The sequence below is a fragment of the Poecile atricapillus genome, chromosome Z, assembly GCF_030490865.1.
Source record: "Poecile atricapillus isolate bPoeAtr1 chromosome Z, bPoeAtr1.hap1, whole genome shotgun sequence".
Classification (NCBI taxonomy): domain Eukaryota; kingdom Metazoa; phylum Chordata; class Aves; order Passeriformes; family Paridae; genus Poecile; species Poecile atricapillus.
In genome coordinates this window covers 33,164,110-33,185,162 of record NC_081289.1, presented here as the reverse complement: position 1 = coordinate 33,185,162, position 21,053 = coordinate 33,164,110, and the positions used below count along the sequence as shown (strand labels likewise).

The following is a 21,053-nucleotide window of genomic DNA, read 5'->3' as shown; positions in this document are numbered from 1 at the left end:
ATACCGACTAAGCTAACACAGCTTCTTTCAAACTGCATTGCCACTTCATTTTCATTGCATCAAGGAAAGTCTATTAGACACGTAGCTTAATCCTCACAATTATGAGTTTGATTTAATGCCATTACTTGTCAACATTGCCTTGTTGAGCGCTGATAGCTTCAGCCTTTCTGCAGAACACGTCTTCATGGATTTGCTTTCAGGTGAGATCTTTAGATCTTTTACTAGACATTTAATATCAACTCCCTGTAACTTAAAGTAATTACATGGTTGAGATTCCCATGGGTCTCCCAAGTCGAGTCTGTGGCTGAAGGAATATTTGTACTGGTCAATGGATCGTGCTGCTGAAGTAAACCTGCATGCTTCCCAGCTCCAGAGCCCGGTAGCAGCAATAGCTGCATCACTCCAAAAAGCCTAACTTAACAGGATTTACCAAGAAGATCTCAAGGGTAAGATAGCTCTGCTGTTTCAGGTACCTTATGCTCTCCCACCACTGTTCCCCAGGCCAAGAAATTTTTTACAAGTTCTTTATTTCTCCTGTGATAGTCCTTGCAGGCATTCTTAAAAAATTTCAAGCACACAACTGCTTCCCCGAAGATAAAACATATGAAATGTAATAGCAATCTTTTCTTTTAAAATTAGCACTGGTTTTACTTTTGTGATTCACAAACAGGAGCTTTTATAAGAATTGTATTCCCAGAAGAGGCTAAGTAGCAGAAATTTCCACCTGAAAGGAAAGGAGTCTGTTCACTTCCATGGCTTTTGGTATGTGTCTGGGCAGGAGCGGTAGAAAGCTGTAGCAGATTGGCCCATACATGGTTCAAACATGTGACCTTAGCATTGTTTCTGCTAACCTCTGAACGGTTATCTGAAGTGGGAAGAGCAGCAGCTGTATTACCTCTGATAACACTCTGATGAGGTAAGGGAAAGAACACACAAACACGCACAAAAAATGGAAAATATATGCTCAAAACCTGTGAACTCCCTGGCTAGATTTTCACAACTCAATAAGGTCTGCTTTAGATTAGTACAGTTGACCACTATACAAGAGAGGGAGCTCAGGTCTGGTATTTTGGAGATTTCTTCCAAGGCAAGGTTTAGAGAGATTATATTCCCATTAGTATTTCTTGATCTCTGGAGCACAATAGTTGTTCTTTATTTTCAGTATACCCTTTCCTTTGCCCTTGATCTGAAAGTATCTTGCAAAATAATCTTGACATTGCAGATTTGCACCGCAGAATATGTTTGGGGACCAGACATCTGGACATCCATATTCCTTTGTATAATTGAAGTGCACCATACTCTTCATGATTAGCAAGGTTTGCCATCTCCAACAGGAATGCATCTTCCCTGAAACAGATGTGGTATGGGTAGCAAATTCATCACCACGGCTTGGAGCTTGACCTCTGTACAAGAGCTCAGGGGAGGATTCAACCTACTGCAGCAACTGTGGAAGGGGCTTTAATGCTCCCCCTCACCTCCCCCTCAACCTTTGAATTTTTATCTTTCCCAGAGCACACGTTCTGCTCAGAAAATGATGAACTGATGACGGCATGGAGGTGGCATGTGGATGGAAAAGAAAGGCTAGAATTGCTTGAAAATAAAACTAAATGAAGCTAGGGTCTAAGGCTTTTGGAATTTTGCTGCTCTCCCTCTGCCTTTCAGCAAGACAAGAGAGAACAAGAATGATCTGTCTCTGCTCTCAACACTGTTTACTTCCTCTCTTGCTTCATCCTATCACTCCATATCCTGTCCTTACCTCATCTCCGTCATCCCAACTCAAAACATGATGACTTTAGTCTGTCTGATGTTCTGTGTGTGCTCACTTCTAGAAAGTGGCAGTGAGAGTGAAGAGTGAGGTCTCTGTTAACAGTTTCCATTGTCTGGCCCAACAGAAATTTATCATTTACATTTTAAATGAGCATATATGTTCAGCTGAATGAAAGGGAACTTAGATATTGAACAAATACCAGATTTTCTAGGTTGATTTGTTATGTTCAAAGGGATTTTTTTTTTTTTTTTTTTTTTGCCAAAGTCTTTCATCAAATCTTTATCACTGAATATGTGCAGGTCTTATTTGCTGCTTGTGACCACAGAACACTAGATACATATGTTGTATCTAGTGAATCTTTCCTGGGGGTTTTCTCTCTAGAGAAATGTATTAAATCTCCTCCACTAGAGGAGAAGAGTTGTTCAAACTATTCTACTATGGAAACTTTTTAATCTTTACCTGGAAAGTCTGCTAAACAGTAAAACAGAGATGTTTTGTGAATCAAGTAATTGGACATTGAGCTTCCCAAGGTGATTTGTGACTTGGTCTCTGAATCCTGGTCCTTAGTGTATTGAACTGCAAAATTTTATGTATGTAAATATGACAAAGGGAGGTTGTTTTCATTTTCTATGCAGAATAAAATCTAATATTTCTCAAATATGCTATATTATGTGAGATTTTTATTACCACATAATCTGTCAGACAGGCTTATCAAAGATACAGAAAACAGCTTTGGGTCTCAGCAGCATTACAAAGTTAAATTATTGCTGAAAAAAGCATAGATAGATGTTTGAGATTTGATGCTTGAGATTTGAGCCCTATATTTCATTATTGATTCAAGGAAAGATTCTCTTTTCTGAAGAAAGCATGTTTTTTGGAATATTACCGGTACTTTTCCAAAATGAAGGGACCTTTAAGGAAAGAAGTAGAAAAATGGATGTATCTCTGAGAAAATAATATTTAATTAAAATAAAACCCAATAAAAAATCATTTGTGTACACATATTTTATTTTTATTTCTTCAGTTACCATGTAATAGTTAGACTTTAATATGTAAAATTATTTAAATTTAGAATTCATACATTAGGTCTGAACAATTCAGCAAAAAGTTTGGTATTTGCAGTGTTTTTGTAATAAAGTATTTTTCTTGATATTGCTAAATTACTTGCAGTTGGGTAGATAATGGATTTTTCTTTTAGCATTTCATAATCTCAGTATCTCAGTAATCAATTCCAACATTAACAGAAATATTTCTCAAATCAATGATATTTGTAAAAATTCATTGAGGTTAATGTAGCAGTGAGTTAATGATTTGTCTTTAGAGATTCTTACAGCAAATGACAGTCTTGGCTGCTGTCAAAGCTTAGATGAGGTTACCAACTGGCAAACGGGGTAGACACATGTATGCATAAGGCGTTTTGCTCAGGTTGATGGGATTACCATCCAGTCTGATGTCTTCGAGGGCCCTACGCACATAAGTAAAATCTCTCATTTTGCAGAAAGTATCTTCATGCATCTCTTGAATGTTGTTGTTCTAAAAGAAAACAAGCAATCAAAAATAAGGTATCAGAATAGTTACCTGAAAGTAATTTTTTTACTCTGAAAAACCATTTATGGATGTATTTTCAGCGTCTGGATGGATACTTGCTTGAACTAAAGGGCCCAGATTGTGGTGGCAAGTCATTAACAGAGAAATCTTCCAAGCAGGGGAAAATTTCTTGGCCAGTGCAAAGCTTCAAAACAAAGTAACTCAAACCATATAGCAGAGACAGGCTTTGAAGGAGGAGCCTGGTTGAAGTATAGAGCATTTTCATTTCCAGATTATAGTGAAGAGTCTTATTAAGCCAAAATTTGATCCACAGGCCAGTCCAGAAATCCTAGAAACATAATTATCATCCTAATATGCCTCGACCTGACAGGTACAACTATGAAATTTTATCTGTGACAATTTCCTTCCCCCAGACCCTCTCACATTAATTTAACTCACACACACACACACATATACATATATATATATATATATGTATATATATATATATACTGGGAAAATTGAATGGTTTTGGTATTATTCCTTTGATTTAAATTGCTCTTACATGCCTTATATTCACGGAACTTCTTGAAGCAAACCATTCTCAACAATGAATTGCTGGAATACAGCATTGTCAGGAAACTGGGACTTAAAAGTTCATTACCTAAAATGAATTCTTCCCTTCTCCATTCCTTTTCTAGTCAAAAATTGGTGTGGAAAATGTCCAGCTCACTAACTTTTTTCTATAGCACATAGCACTGAATATTTAATTTACAGGCAAAAACAAAAAGGCAGAGAGTTTCAATAAATTTACTTACTGAAAGATAGAGGTTAAACAATGTGAGGTACATTACATTGCTTACTGAATGTTTTTTTTCTCTGATGTAGTAAGTAAAAACATCTGATAAACAAAACTGTAAATTAGTACAAGAGGAGATAAAGGGGAAGAAACAGAGCTGGAAAAGGTTAAAAGGAAGAATTCAAAAAGAAATTATTAGACAATAGTAATTTTAGAATTTGTTTTTTGAAAAATATTGTACTAAAAATTCTGAAAAATAATGCTTAGCTGAGCTAAATTTTACTTCTTTGAAAGACAGCAATCAGTAGTTAATTTTGTTTGCCATAGCTTGTTTCATCAAGTAAGAATGCTTTTGGATAAACAGAACAAACACTACAAGAAAAAATTTGCCCTTCCCAGTTTACATATTATTGGAGCCTGATATAAGGAGCAATTTCTTTTGTAGCCTACCTGAAGATGAAGCGCTTGGAGGCTTTCAGGGAGTGGCAGTGGAATGTGATCCAAATTATTGTCAGTGATATAAAGATGCTGCAGTTCATCCAGATTCTAGAGGAAGATGAAAAAAAAAAAAAAGGGGAGATGACGGACATTTTTGAAAATCTCTGGCAAGTATGTTTGAAATCTATCACTGCAATGAACAGCAATGGATAGCAAAATATTTTGTTTCCTCATGATATAGTAAAAAGACAGAAATTCAAAGACATCAACTCTGATGTGCATAGGCTGAAAATGTTGCTGATGAGGGTTAGATGTTCAGATTAAAATGAAGGGGAAAAATGTTTTTCAAATATCCATAGAATTATTAAAGATGTTACTTTATTGTTAATGTTACTTCCTTTCTTTTGTGACAAGGCTACTCAATTTTGCAGAAGTGTATTGTGTTGAAGTAAATGATAGCTGTATAAGAAATGCCTGAGTAAAAGATACATTTCTCATTCCATTTCAAAAGGTAAATTGAACTTCTTGGAGGAATGAGTGCTGAGAAATCTGGCAGATACCATAGCTACACTGCTCACAGTGGTCTTTCAAAGGTCACAGGGATCAGGAGAAGTGCCTGAGGACTGGAGGTAAGCCGGTGTCACCCCTATCTACAAAAAGGGCAAGGAGTATCTAGAGAATTACTATCCAGTCATCTTCACCTCGATCCCTGAAAAGGTGATGGAGCACCTCATTCCAGAGGCCATCTCCATCCCCAGGGATGGCAAGAAGATCATCAGGAGTAGCCAGCATGGATTCACTAAAGGTAAATCATGCTTGACCAACCTGATCGCCTTCTGAAATGAAAGAACAGCCAGAATGGGTGAGGGGAGAACACTGAGTATTTTCTATCCTGACTTCAGCAAGGCTTTTGACATTTTCTCTCACAGTATACTCTTAGCAAACTCAGGAAGTGTGGACTGAAAGAGTGGAGAGTGAGGTGGATTTAGAACTGACTGAACGGCAGATCCCAGAAGGGCATAATCAATGGCAGTCTAGTGGGAGGTCTGCCACTAATGCCGTCCCTCAAGGTTCAGTGCTGGGTCAGTATTGTTTAACATGTTCATCAATGACTTGGGTGGAGGGACAGATGCCTCCTTAGAAAGCTGACTGAAGACACAAAGCTTGGAAGAGTGGCCAATATCCCAGAGGGCTACACAGCCCTCTAGAATGATCCCAACAAGTTGGAGAGACAGGTTGAGAAGAACCATCTGAAATTCAACAAAGGCAAGTGCAGGGTCCTGCACCTGGTAAATAACAACCCCACACAGCAGTGCAGGCTGGGGGCCGATCTGCTGGAAAGCAGCTCTGCAGAGAAGAACCTGGGGTCCTGGTGAGGCTGTCCATGAGCCAGCAGTGCCCCTGTGGCCAAGAAGGCCACAATGGAGTCCTTAGGTGTATTAGGAAGAGTATTGCCAGCAGGTCAAGGGAGGAGATCCTGCCCCCCTACTCAGCCCTGGTGAGGCACATCTGAAAGCCAGCTCTGGGCTTCACAGGACAAGAGAGAGACATGGAACTCCTTGAGTAGGTCCATTTGAGGGCTACAAAGATGATTAGCAGACTGGAGCATCTCTCTTGTGAGAATAGGCTACACTTCTAACCACATCCTCTGGAGAGAGGAAGAAAAGATTTTGCCATCACACCCAAACTTACTTTAAATGCCTCATTTGGTATCCCTCTACGACCAAGCCTGTTCTTACTAACATCAATGAACGTTAAGGTAGATGGTAGGTCAGGGAGTTGCCTTATCCTGTTGTCACGAAGCACCAACTCCTGAAGTTGGGGCAATCTTCGGAAGGCATCCTTGTGGATATCTGATATGAAGTTTGCAGTCAAATCAATCCTCTTTAAATGGTCTGGAAGAGAAATAAGATACAACAGACTTACAAGAATGTATTTCCTGAAATTACAAAAAAACCCCTGCCTGTATCATTCTTTATACATCTTTCAGTGAAAACTTCAAAGTTGAGTTTTAAGATTTCTGTGTGCTATGGGAATCTTATAAATTATTATCTTTTGGAAAAAGGACACTCAAAGGGAAAGAAACATAATTTCATTACCTTTCTTTTTTTCAACAATTTTCTATATGTAAAAAATTTGATATATTGACTTTTTTATAAAATATAATCAAGCATTTTTTCCAATAAAAAAAATACAAACCCCAAATTAAATTGAATATTTGGGGGGTAAAATTACTTTTCTAAAGTTGATTGTAAGTAACAGCAAAAAAAAAATAAAAATCAATGATCATTGTTATTTATAATAATTCAAATGTTTGGAAGAGAATCTGCATCTGATGTATGGATCTTTATGCTCCAAAGTAACAAAATAAATAAATGTACATTTATGTGTAAAATTTACCATAATCAAACATTATAAAAAATATATCACTATATTTTTGGTTGTTATGATTCAGAAACAATCAAAATTAAGGCTGATTTCAATAATATTGCTATCCATACTTAAGTTAGCAAAGTCATTTCTGCTGATCTTCTTGATTCTGTTATAGCGTGAATAGAAATATGTGGTTTTCTTAGGCAATGGTGGAACAGCATCAAGGTCACGATCATCACAGTAGACTGTGGTGCCTAGGCATGTACACAAAAGGCAAGTGGGAAGACCTATCAAGGAATTTAAAAGAAAACACTTTGTTAGAAAGGACATGTATAAAAATCATACATAAATTCCTACAATGTAATGCTCACATGATCACCTAACAATCAGACTTTGTCTATGGTAAAGTTCACTTCTCATTCTGCTTTGATCACCAAATCATATAATTGCAACAGTAAGGTGATTAAAATATTTTAAATATAATTTTAAACATTTTAAAAATAACTAAAATAATATTAATGAATTAAATTTAAATTTAATTAATTAAATTTAATAAAACAATTTTAAAATAAATTTTAAATTAAAATTTAAATTAAAATTTTCTTCTTATGTCTAGGAGTACAATTAATTTGTTCTAATAAATTGTTTCTCAGACTATTGTAGAATATTTGGTGACATCAATCACCCAGAAGTTGATTTCTCCTTAAGATAGCAGGTGGAGGTATTCCTAGATGGAGGAATAATAGCTGATGAATGATATTTTCTACTTAATCTGTCTCTCTGTTACTCTCTTTCTCGCCTCCTCCTCCCTTTTTATATTTCTTTCTAACTCTCCCTCCTCACTCACACTTACTATTAAATGAAATCCATCCTATTCACTTTGGCATATGGTCTCATTTGGACCTTAATTCAGGCAGAGGCATCCCTCTAACAGTTTTAATAAACAGATTGTAACTCTTGTGACACTGACTTTTTGATACATCTTTTCCTTGATTATGAGTATAAATCAGCATATCTGTTTGTCATCTTTTAATCCCAGAGAAATACTTTTCTGTTTCAGGTTTTCCTCCTCCTTGTAGCAGATGGGGTTGTTTGCTCTTGCTACTTATAGGATAGTAGGATAATTGGGGAATATGAAAATGTTTTTCTTGCAGATTAGTTTTACCTCCATATCAGATGTGGCTACATGAGAGATGTGCCTTCTTAATCTGCCCCAATTTGTAGGTTATTGAGGTGCCTTTTGAGACAAGATTAAAGAATCAGTAACCAGAGTACTCTTTTATTTTTATGTGATAATCTCAACTTAGGCATCCAGGAATACAGTTTCTGGAGCGATAAGGATCCTTTCATGCTTTCCGTAACTTTCTCCACAGGACAGTTCAAATTGGAGAAAGGAGGTCTGACACTGGGGAAGAAATATTCACACCTTGAACTAATCCAGCAAATCTAGGCCTAAATGAATACAGAGTTAAGGATGGCTGATATTTTTTCATAATATTGGAATATAGTACCATAGTTTGGGGAAAGGGTTTCACCCTGTCCTAGTTTTAGAGGAGTGGTATTTTTCACCTGTGCCTGGTGGACAACAAAAAAAAAAAACAGAGATAAAAGAAGGATTCAAAAATATATCAACAAGAAAAATGAGCTTGGCTTAATGTCACTGAGCCTTATATTCTTCTATTCAATACCAGGACAATAGCAGCAACATCTGACAGGAAAATATGCTGCTTAAAAAAGGAAGACACTAGAGACATCTGATTTGATATCTTACTGTCTTGAGCATTTCTTTAGTTGATGCACTACTGAATTTGCATTCAGTACTCAAAACCGTTGACAGATACAGAATTCATCAAATATAATATTTACAGGACATATTGTAACGTCTTGTAATTTTCAAAATTGAAAAGGGGTATGGGACTTTATTTTTTCTCTTTTCTGGAATCTCCTGGGAAGTTCTCATCCATTTTTACTTTTCTTGACACTTGGTAACAAAATAAGACTATGAATTATTAACTTCCATGAACACATAATTTTGGAAGCAAAAACTCTCGGGGTTTATGGGTTTTTTTGTTTTGTTTTGTTTCTTTAATTTTATTTTTCTTCTATGGCACTCAGCTGTAGTGCTGGGCATAGTAAAAAGTAGCATTTTCCTGTTACTGTATGTTGATCACCATACAACACAAAATGATCCTGCACAACAATGGAGTGAGCTTTACCTACTCTAATTTAGAGGAGCTTCTGACAAATGTCAAAAATTAGCAGTGCAAAAGTTGTGTCGGAGAGGGACAGATTGTGTTTTGCAATTTTTATTCTCCTGCAAGATTTATAAAATTCTTATTTCACTATAGTCAGAAGAACTGAAAATAATTTTCATTAAAAAGTTCTAAGCAGCTCCCGTTCCTTAAGTTTTTCAGTGCATAGTTTCCATGGTCAAAAATTCTTCAACGTTTTAATTATACTTTGTATGACTATATTTGTAAGGCCATGCAGCAAATAATTATTAGACAGTTGATAATGACATTGAAATGTAAGACAGAAAGACAAGTACTGGTAGCATTGCCAATGAGCAGCAAATTTTTGAGTTGTAAATCTTCACTGGCACAGGTATTAGAATGAAATAGTATGGAAACCTTTTGACTAGGCACCTATCTGACTCTGAAGGCTTCAAGATAGGCACATTGTGTCTTTCTGAAGTAAGAGGCATACAGAAATGATGTACTTCATTTTCAGTAAAAAAATAAAATGGGCTTGCTCAAAATCAAGGCTACACATGAAAATAATTTCTTTCCTACTAACCATCTTGAGTCTGGGGTCCAAGAACCCCTGACCCCTGTGCTGAAGACCCATCAATTAATTTTGGTGTTGATGCTTCATCTTCGGTTTCTTCTGTCAATGGTGCAGAAGAATAACTCTCTTGAATTACAGAAGATAGTTCTGTCCCAATATCTGTCTAGGGAAAATGAAAAGGAAATGGTACTGTTTACTTCCCTTGGAAACTGTTTCTCTTCCAGTTATTCATATTCTCCCACTAGAGGTCACATATTTTCTGAAGTTTAGTGCTTGTGCTGCATTTTATCCAGGAGCTATAATGGATTCTGATGATATATAAAAAATTAATGAAAATCCAACACACTTATTTGCTTTTTATCTCAGTATTTTGAATGTTTCTTATGTATGCACACATGCATATACTTCATTACTGAGAATATATACTAGCAAAATTATTTTTCCTTATTTATGTAATGATAAATTCAACTCGTGATAAAAATAGATAAACTGTGTGTGAAAAATGAAAATTTCCTGTGAAATATCAAAAAGGTGCAAGTAATTTACCATAAAATTGTAAATTTGACCATCATAAATCCAAATCCAATATAGCTGTGCAGGCACTGCTTAGAACACTAACATGATTTAAAAAATATTACTAAATCTGAACATGATATAAAAATACTACTAAATAATTCTGAACTCTGACTTCACATGCACTTTTCTAATATGTTAAAGACTCTGGTTAACTTCATTCACTAGTAGCTGTGTTATGTAGTATGAAAATACTGATGTAAATAAAATATTGGATAAAACCTTGGTTTTAAAACATCCATAAAATTTGGAAGATCCTTGCATGGAACTAGAAAACTTTTTTTTTTTTTTTTTTTTTTTTTTTATCATTCACTCATAATTAGTCAAAACAGTAAATTTTGTCAGGTTAACTTTAATACTTTAATTCTAAAAATGCTTAATTCTGTTGATTTTCCTATATGACAGTTCAGGATAAAAATTAAGATGTAGCTATTTTCTTGTATCACATCACTGCTCATAAAAAGGGTATTGCAGACTTGCCAGGCTTGTTGCAAAGGTGTCTGTGTTAGCAAAGAGGCAGAGTTGTTTTCTGTAATCACCCAGACATAGTTGTGTGATCTTTGGAAGTTACTTTCCCACTGTATTTTCATTTCCCCATGTGTAATAATATAGTTCAACTGAACCAGAGCCCCTTTTGAAAGTGTGCCCTTTATTCTTTAAATCCAAAACAATTAATTAGTGTCATTTTAGTTTTGCACATCTGAGGTGCTGTTAAAAATGTAGGTAATGTATTTAACCCTGTGGGTGCTGCACCCCTGTGCTGCAGTTAGCACTCCTTATCCTTTTCTAAGGCACAGCCAAATATAGTTATTTTGTCACGATATCATTATTCCAGGTGCAAAGGCACCAAAATTCTGCTTCAGTTTTCATCCACTGCAGCTTTCTAGCAGAACACCACCACAATACCATTGAATCCCAAGTCTTTTCACCTGACCATGTATCTCCTTTTTTGAGACCATCCCACAGCTACTGCTCTCTTTGCTGTCTCCATGAAGAACCAGTTGTAGAAATCAATCACAGTAGTGTTCATAAATTCTAATTATAAAAGACAGGTAAAAGTAATTGCATTCAGGCTGGCCAAATAGTTGGAATTTCTAAAATTTGATTTGGTATTTAGACTATAGAAGTTAAAGGAACTAAAGCACCTGACATCTGGATTCCAAGCACAGACAAAACTTTGTTGTATTTGATACCTATTTGAATAATTTTGTATGTGTGTATATATATATATATTTCATATGTAACCAGCAGATCTAGGTATGTGATTCTGCCCTTCTGTTATGTTCTTGTGAGACCCCACCTGCAGTACTGCTTTCAGCTCTGGAGTCTCCAGCTCAAGGAGGACTTGGGCCTGTGAGAGAAAGTCCAGAGGAGGGTCAAGAAGATGAAGACAGGCTGAGAGAGTTGGGGTTGTTCAGCCCAGAGAAAAGAAGGCTCTAGGAAGACCTTATAGTAGCTTTTCAGTACCTAAAGGGGACCTACAGGAAAGCTGGAGAGAGAATTTTTAGAATGACATGTAGTGATAGGACAAGGGGGAATGGCTTGAAATTGAAACCTTTATATACCATTAAATTCTTTAACCTGTGGTGTGAGGCATTGGAAATGGTTGCCCAGAGAAGTTATGGATTCCCTTGCTCAAGGCAAGGTTGGATGGGGTTTTGAGCAACTTGGGGCTAGTTGAAAGTGCCCCTGCTCATGGAAGTGAATGACCTTGGTACCTTCCAACCCAAACAATTCTGTGATTCTATGAACTGTGAAAATGTTGAAAAAAACCACTTTACATCTCATAGTAGACTATCTTGCAGCATAGCTATATATATCATTCCAAGCAGTATTAAGCATTATGATCATGGATTGCCCTAGAACCTCTAAATAACTACTTAAAATCTAATTCTTTTGAATACAAATAATTTTGTTTAGATTATATAATGGTAATAGGTTTTATTATATAAATATTTGTTTTTATTTTTATTATATAAGAATTTATATATATATAAATAACAAATATTTTATATCCATTTGTTTCACTGAAGACAAAGAACATGAAAACAATGCAAAACCAGTAAGCACTGTGAACCATATAAGCTCAGATTTTGACTAAGAACATTTTAGGTTTTCTGTATATTCTTTAATTGTATTCTACTAAGCCACAGATACTGTTGCTAATTAGAGTTTATAGATAAAAATGCCCCAATACAAGGTTACCAAGGTCATAACCTCACAAAATGCAAAGTCATCAAATGAGCAAGATGACCTTCAGGTGAACTGAGTAACTTGAGTTGATGTAAGAGTAAGGATGTACCTTATCATTTTGTGCAAATACACAGTGTTACCATCTGCAGCACTGACAGTAGACAGCTTAACCAGGAATGGACTTGGGGACAAATCAAAAGAAGGCTTTGGGAACAAAGGAAATGGGACAGCTGTTCTCCGAATGGAGGAAGCCTAGAGGGAGAGATACATTCCAGACTTTTATTGACCCAGGTTACTGCACAAAAGTTCTTGCACATGCTGTCTACTTCACCAGATTTGTGGAAATCATATAGGAGCCCCTCTTCTGAAATTTGGAATTAAATCCGGAGATTTTAAGAAGTTAATGTCTTTATATGCAGCTTACTGAAAGTAATATTCTGGATAAGAGTATTATCAAGATAGACATTTTAAATAGTCTTCAGAACAAAGATAATTTTCCTTTCACTTGTTATGGGATTTGGGTCATCTACACTGACTGCCACCTCTCTACATATTTGGGGCATACTTTCCAGAACTTAGTATCTTGGGATTTGTGATTTACTTTATGCTTTCTGAAGGTTCTTAGTTGATAAATCACTGTAGCTGTTGGGTAGCAAAGTGGAGATGTCAGCCTCTAGTACTTCCATTTCTACAGTGTTATCTCTTTTTTACTATAGGATGTTACCTATATTTGTAGATGCACAATTGAAAGTCTCCCAGCAGTTTCCCTGCAAATGCACTAAGGGGTGTAGGGAAACTGTTCCAAGTAGTTAGCATTATCTATTCAGTCTCCTGCAGCTGTGAGTGTCATAAGAAAATAAAAATTATTGACCTTAACTTAATGATGTTACAATTTTTATACTGCTAACAGAGTAGGAGTTCACTGATATATGTGTTTTACATACCAGACCCAGAGCATATGAGCATTTTCTTGCTGTACATAACTTGGAGTTGAACCAGTGACCTAAAGGTAGAAGTCTGTTTCCCATTATTGGTCATCTGATCCATGCAGCTTTGTATCTTTTACAAGTTTGATAAATCATGCAAGATTGTAACAAGAAAAAGATGTTTCTTGGACCATATACTGTACAGAATAATCCCTCATCTTCCAGATGTTTGTTTATTTTTGGCAACTGGACTTTACCAAAAAAAATTGAAACATAAATAATTGTATATCACTTAATGGCATTATTTTCAATAGGGTTTTTTTGGAAGGAGGAGGGAACCTGGAATTCTGGAATTAGGCAGGGAGTGGACTTGTATTTCATTTGATACTATAAGAAATATGTGTGAAAAATCACAAAACAAGAGGAATATTGTAGAGAAATACAATAAAATATGCTTCTCTTTGCCAATAGCTAAAAGTCTTCAAATAATAATCTGCCTTCCAAGACAGTTTTAATACACAGCATAAGAAAAAACTGAAGTGGTATTACATCATCCATCTTTAGACACCTATGTGGTTAACAGTTACCCTACTTTGTCTTTGGAATCAATCAAGAGATTTAGAGAATACCAGTGCAGATTAGTCCCAGAGCACGCCAAAGGACAATGATATCTTTCCTGAGATTACATGGAGGGCCTACATTTTCCCCCCCATCCTATGTTTATCCAATGTGACTTTATTTTCTAATCAAAGTCCTTAATGTGACTGGCCAATTCAGAGGCACCGTCAGACCAGGAAGTTACAAAAGTCAAGAAATCAGAACATATCAGTAAGGGATAAAATGCAGGTGATAAAATCCAACTTGCAACTTGACATCCATAGGCCGGGCATTTAGTTTATATTAGCATCCCTTCACTGTCAGTACAGAATGAAACAAAGCTTCTGAAAAGCAGCTCCAGACATTGGCTACAGGAGTTCATTTTATGGTGGGATCTTTAGGTATCTGTATCTCACCTTTGACAGTAAGGGAGGTGAGACAAACAAAAGACTAGGAGAGGCTCAGGAGTTTATTTTATGTCTTTTTTATGTGTCTGTTTTATGCCTACATCTTTTAGGATCAAAGCTGATGTATTACATGTGCTAAGTTTAAATCCACTGGAGAATCTGAAGTGTCTTCTGTTCAGTATTTCTTTTACTGCAAAAAATACATTTAATACACAAATAAGATTTCAAAACTTAAAAAGAGGAATTTTAATCTTGAAGGAAAAGTTGTTCCACACACTGACCCATCAGAAGGAAAAAAAACCCATCACTGGTTTCTCACATAGTTGTTCTGAAACTACCAAAGGCTTGCAAGAAAATGTCTAATTATGGTAGAAGTTATTCATAGAATCACAGAAGAGTTTGGGTTAGATGGGACCATAAAAATCATCTATTACCAACTTCCTTGCCACGGGCAGGGAGGTTTGTTTTCCTTTCCAAAAGTGGCCTATACTTGTTCTTGAATTTTGCATGCAAAGACTTCTTTTCTCCTATTGTTCTATCTTAAAAAGAAATAGAATTGTTAGTCACTGCAGACAAGTGAATAAAAGCTGTAGTCAAAACCTTCCTGAAAAATGATTTAAATTCCTATTTGAGGATAAAGCTTCAAATGATAAGTTTGATTCTCTTTTCAATTATGCGGTTATCTGACTTGTACATTACTTGTACCAATTAATAGAGTTTCTTAAAAATGTATATGACGTTCTGAAAAGTCATTGTATATCCACTTTGAAGTCTCTTATTTAATCAGATACCTACCACAAATGTAGGAGCAGCAGTGTAAGCCTCTCTCAACTCTGCAAATGGCAAGAGTGAGTTCCTGTTCAAGTATGGATCCTTTTTGTATTTGTTATGCCAACATAGGAGAGAGTTTGTGTGTATGCACACAGACATGAGCAAATGTGTGTGTGTTTAACTCAAGTTCTGAGCTTTGTGCAGGCACCAAAATTCCCTATTATTGGCTTGATTCAAATTTAAGAAGCTTGAACTAATGCTAATCAAAATGCATGAAATATTAGACTTTCAGTGTGCATCTTTCTGAATATTTTGTGATCATTCTTTACAGCTCATCTCTTTTGTGTAAACAGGCACGGACTGCCTGTATTTAACTCCCTTGCTTTTCTGCTTATTCGGCACCAGGCAAACCAGGCAAGCCAGGCAAACTAGGCAAGCCAGGCATTCTTAATTGGGCACTCCTTTGCTTTTCAGCCTCACTGATAACCTATCTTAGCAATGAAAACATTTTTCTGATACTCCTATATTTTTACTTAATTTTCTAACTTAGTTTTTTCCTACCTAAAGAAAAATGTACAGGTTATGTTTAACAGACACTGTGATAAAATTGCAGTGCCATTTTATTAGTCATTAGCAGCAGATGTACATAAGAATCTCTCCCCACAATTTGTTTTTCTCACACATTTTCCAAAGTTTTAGTTTCAAATAGGGAAAAAGTGAGAAGATCACACAAGAATTCCTTTGAGAATCTGATTTGATTCTATTCAGTTTAAAGAAGGAAATCTCCCATTGAATAGGTTTTCAGAGCAGTAGGGAGACCCAGTCTTGACTGTGGCCTCTGGACCCTATCGAGATATAGATATTAGTTCAAAGTACTAATGAACTGTAAAGGAAAGGGAAGGTACATCAGCTCATGTTCATACTGTTGTTACTCTCTGTTTCAGAAGATAAATCCAGCACAAAGCTTGAACACTTTACGGTGGTATTTCATTGCTGTACCTTTTTCTTTGAGGACCTTGGAATTCTTTCCTTGATAATAGGCTTTACTTTTACACTGCCTTTTATTAGCCGTTATCTGTGAAAGAGTTGATACTGCTATCCTAATGTCTCTATGCACATTTTATTTCTGAGTGATATAGTATTTAATTTTTTTCCAGTGATAATTTCCATTTGGATGCAAAGTATTAGATAGGTCTTTTGTGTCTCACTAACCTGGGATCTCGGAAACCATAGATTTTATAATCTATAATATCACCTAGGATGTGACAATGCATAACTTCGATTGAGGATTCAATACCATTCTCACAAGTAATTTGCAGCTACAATTACTTTCCCCATGCAAATATTTCCATTAGAAAAAGTATTCCATGTACACATTAAGTAATCTTTCCCAACCTTAAGATTATTCTAGAATCTATGACAAAAATAGACTTCAAGTGTAAGAATATCAAGACCCATTATCTAGAAATGTTTTCAGAAAAATGTTTTCAACACAATGAGGTGTGTGTGTATATCACACATACACTCTACACAAGAAACAATACTTCCAGAGTATGAGAAGTAGCAAAGTCGTGATCTTGGATTCAGTCATTCTTAGTTAATTAAGATGAAATTCTCATGCTAAGTCTGAAACAGATGTCTAGGGTTCATCAAAATTTTCTTGAGGAAGACAGGTGTATGGGCTCAAGCTGGGATAGAATTAACTTTCCCCATGGCATCCCTCAGTGCCACACAGTGCTGTGCTTTGTGTTTTCAGTTGAAAAGGTGTTGATAATGCACCAGTGCTCAGCAACCACTGAGCTGTGATGGCACAGCACCAAGGCTGTCTCTCCAACATTTCCCTCTCACCAGTAGGGCAGGGGTGGTCAAGATCTCCGGAGGGGATACAGCCAGGACAGGTGACCCAATCTGAACAAAGGGATATTTGATATGGCATCTGGTCAGCAATAAAAGCTGAAAGGAGGCAGCGAGGCAGGGGGGCGGGCTTTATTATTAAGAAGTTTGTCATCAGAAGTACCTACTACACATACTCAAGTCCTGACTGCTTGGAAGTGTTTGGCCCTCACCTGCTGATGGGAAGTGGAGAATAAATCTTTTGTTTCCCTTTGCTTCTGCATGCAACCTTTATGTTTCTTCATTAAACTGCCTATATGTCAATTCACAAGTTTGTAACCTCAATTTCTTCCCCTGTCTCTCTGAGAAGGGGGAGTGAGAAAGAATCTTGATGGTCACCTGGAAGCCAGCTGAGGTCAGCCCACCTCAACAAATATCCCAAGAGAATGATTCATATTTGTAGCATGGTCTTGGGATGCCAAGCCTAATTTTAACCAGATAGAATGAATGGAAATAATCCCTTTCTAATTATCTTTAGGTCTTTCCTCACTTTGGTCATTATACAATGAATGTGTGATTACAGTACGTAAAAGGACGTGCTGACACAAGTGCTTTGGTTTAACTCCTTGAGGTGTGCAGGTGATTAATTTACATTGAAATTAACAAGATTAGCACACTAAATGCATCTGAAGTACTAGAACTGGTCAGTCTCCTGGACCTTTTGCAAATCAGTTGGATACACAACCTTGGTAAAGGTTACATTTTGCCAATGGGTCTAAAAATGAGCTAAAGAGAATGACTTCTATTTGCATAAAACTGAATTTTAAAATCTTAAATTGAAGACAGCAACAACAGAAAATGCTATTTGAGTTTTTTTCTCCACTGTTTCAGAAGTCTGAAGACATGATTCCAAACTCTCTAAAGGGGAATTCAAGTCTTAAAGAGTTACTGCACACAGGCTAGATCTGTTGAAGGCCTGCTGTTTGTCTGGGTCTCTGTGGTATTGCTCATCGTGTAAACTATGCATAATAAAAACTAACCTGTGACCTTGAATAAATATTGAATTTTAGACATAGACCCTCTTGTGTTGTTCACATCATTATGATAACAAGATTTTAAGCAGTAAAGTCATAACTACAATCAAAAAATCAAATGTATTCTGCTTAAAACTTGAGTGACATCAATAATATTCAGTGATTAAAATATAACTTGCAAGACACACATGCCCTATTAAATAGTACACTGACATATCTATAAAACTTGCTTGATTTCTACAGCACTAACCACTCATATCTCCTGGGATATGGAGAATTATGAATGCTTAGGATTCTCTTGGGTGGTACCTGGTATGAGGAATGTAAGCAAAAAAAAAGGATTTTGGCTAAACATCTATGAAAACATGGCTCTCAGAGAGAGGTCCATCCATATGCAATGCAAAACTCTGTTCAACTGATGTGATGGATGAACTTCACCTGATGAATTTTAAAAAAGGCTTTCTGAAGTGCTTGGTAGTGGAGAATAATCCTGCTCTGGAAAAGAAGCTTACCAGTTTACCCTGATTCTGCTTATTCCGTGTCTTGAAAAAAAACAAAAGAACCTGTATTGGAATCTCTTGTATTTTATCCTGTTTTGTGCAACATCAGTCATGCTGAATTTCCTTTCAGCTGGGAAAGAACTTTGAAACCTCACTTTATCTCTGTCCTTCACTCAGAAACATGGAAAAGGCCACCCCATGTTTTGGTGTTATAAGACCTCACAGAGCAAGCACAGCACAGGACAATCCCACCTCCCATGCAATGCATTACTAAGAAATCTGTTGTTTGAATGAGCAAAACTCAGTGATGAGGCACACTCAAAATAATTTCTCCCATTTCTGGGAAAAAATAATTTCTGTAGGAAAGAGAAAGGTTTCATTTCTAAGATCAAAGAGAGACAGAAACTGTGGTTTATTATTCAATGTGAGATAGAGCACAGTGACTAAAATTGGTAGCAACTTTATCAGGAAAGCAAGATCAGGCAGAATCAGGTAGAGCGCAAGAGTGGCACAAGGGAAACAGGCCAAAGGCAAGGTAAGTTCCTTACAGCAAAGTTCTTCTAGTCCCTCTTAGACTGAAAATTTATTTCCTACAAATTTTAAGATTCTGATTTTAGTGCTAACTCTATTTTTATCTCTTCAGTTTTCCTGCTTTGGAATATAATTATTCTTAAATTGTCTCTGTCCTTTGATTTCAAAGCTGTTATCCAATTTCTATCTCACATTTAAGAAAAAGTAGTTCCTGTCCCTTCTGCTGTAATAAAAAATCTTTCAAAGGATTGTATTTTCATGAATTATGCATTTTTATGTGAAAAAGTATTAAAATATTATGTATAAAAATGAACATACCATATTATTTAAATTTTATATTCTTCACTCTACTTCTATCACACAAAATCGTGAATCACAGAGTGCTTATATTACCTTCGGGGAACTTGTGCCAATGTCTAATCAGCAGGGTGAGAATAAAATTAATGTAGCCTTTTAGTAATTGTAAAGAAACAAAAGATTGTTGAAGGGGAAGGAAGCATTTAAGTCAACAAGTGGAATCTCTTGCTTCTACAGGTGTCATATCTTACCGGCTCCTACTGTATCAATTTCAACAGTAATTTTTCTTACTTTCCTGTGTTTAAATTAAAATGTTTTCCCTTTCTTTTTTCTTCCTTCTGCTACTAACCTAACAGCAATAGAACACATTAGCATTTATAGCCTGAAATATGTGTACTGAACATAAACTTAAGGAAACTGCATTTTACAATCCCATTTAATGGGAAATGCTGGAAATCCTGTCTCACCTGCCTCCATGCATTACATAGACAGATAAATCACAACGATGATCTCTAACAGACTTTGTGGAATTGCATGGAGACCTGAGGAAAGCATGGTACCTTTCACCTCCTCTTAAAGACTGTCAAAAATAAAACCACAAACAATAAGAATATATTTTGGCTTTGTAAATTAGGGGAAACGTGAATGAACTACAAAGGCACCACATGAGTAGATTTATCTGATAAGTATTTTCATGGCAAAGATAAACTGATCAGTAACTACAGCAGTTATGCACTTTGGAAAGACAGAATAAATTAAATTCTAATTACCTCTACTCGGTCAGACTGCTTGTTTTCATCATAGGCAAATGGATGAGGCAGCTCTCCAAGTGGTATGTCATAAAACTCAGAATCATAAATTATGGTATCAGTGATGGGGGCAGCTCCAACAGACTCAAAGATAAAAAAACCCAGAAAAACATTAACAAAGGTCTGCATTCTGTTTTCTTTTCTGAAAGAGAAGAAAATGGACAGATTGTAGGTCCTCTGGTATTGACAAGGAATCTCTGACAATTTAATGTCACAAATACAGTACTTATATATAAACCCCACAAAATTTCTGGTGAATACTTCATATTTATTTATTGTGACTCAGTGGTTTAATCTGGTTTTATTCATGAAGAGTCCCTGGATCTGAGAATTTTGCAGACGGCTTTGACCATACTCATAGGCACATAACTTAGAAAAGCCCTATTGAATTTTATTGGTGTAAAAATAAACTGATTTCAGTGAGAAAGAATCTGTATGGTATTTTTCCTCGTTCATCTAACTTCACCTATTTTCATTGCACTTAGATACAAACTTTTGAGAAACTAAAGAAAAGGTAGATTATTACATTACTTGTCTTTATCACAATAAATAATCTTTTGAAATGTATAGCAATATAATATTATATCTCACTTCCATCATAAAAACCCTAAACAGAATCAAACAACAACAACAATTTTAAAAACCCAAACAAACAACAAAAAAACAAGCAAAAAACACTCCACCATTCTATTAAAAACATTAGAAACCCTTATCTCTGAATAAGTATAATCAAATCACTTTTCACTCATTAATTTTTTGTCAGATATTGATTTTAATTGATGTGGTACATTTGGAACATACTTTTCAAAAGTCTTGGGAGCAAAATAAAAAAATAATATGTGTCCTCAATAGCTTCATGGACAGTAGTGCCAGTACTCTGAATTCCTTCG

At 35.9% G+C, this 21,053-nt stretch overlaps 1 protein-coding gene across 1 annotated transcript; it reads right to left on the bottom strand.

Annotated features, from left to right (window-relative positions):
* Positions 1-2,897: 2,897 nt before the first annotated feature.
* On the bottom strand, positions 2,898-20,292 carry LOC131573193 (epiphycan). The gene is made up of 6 exons (XM_058826909.1): positions 20,125-20,292; positions 9,702-9,855; positions 7,034-7,192; positions 6,225-6,427; positions 4,545-4,640; positions 2,898-3,301 (listed from the first exon to the last, which is right to left on the bottom strand). Exons 1-6 carry the CDS (start codon positions 20,290-20,292, stop codon positions 3,131-3,133), a joined length of 951 nt encoding a protein of 316 aa, XP_058682892.1. The 3' UTR covers positions 2,898-3,130.
* Positions 20,293-21,053: the final 761 nt, after the last annotated feature.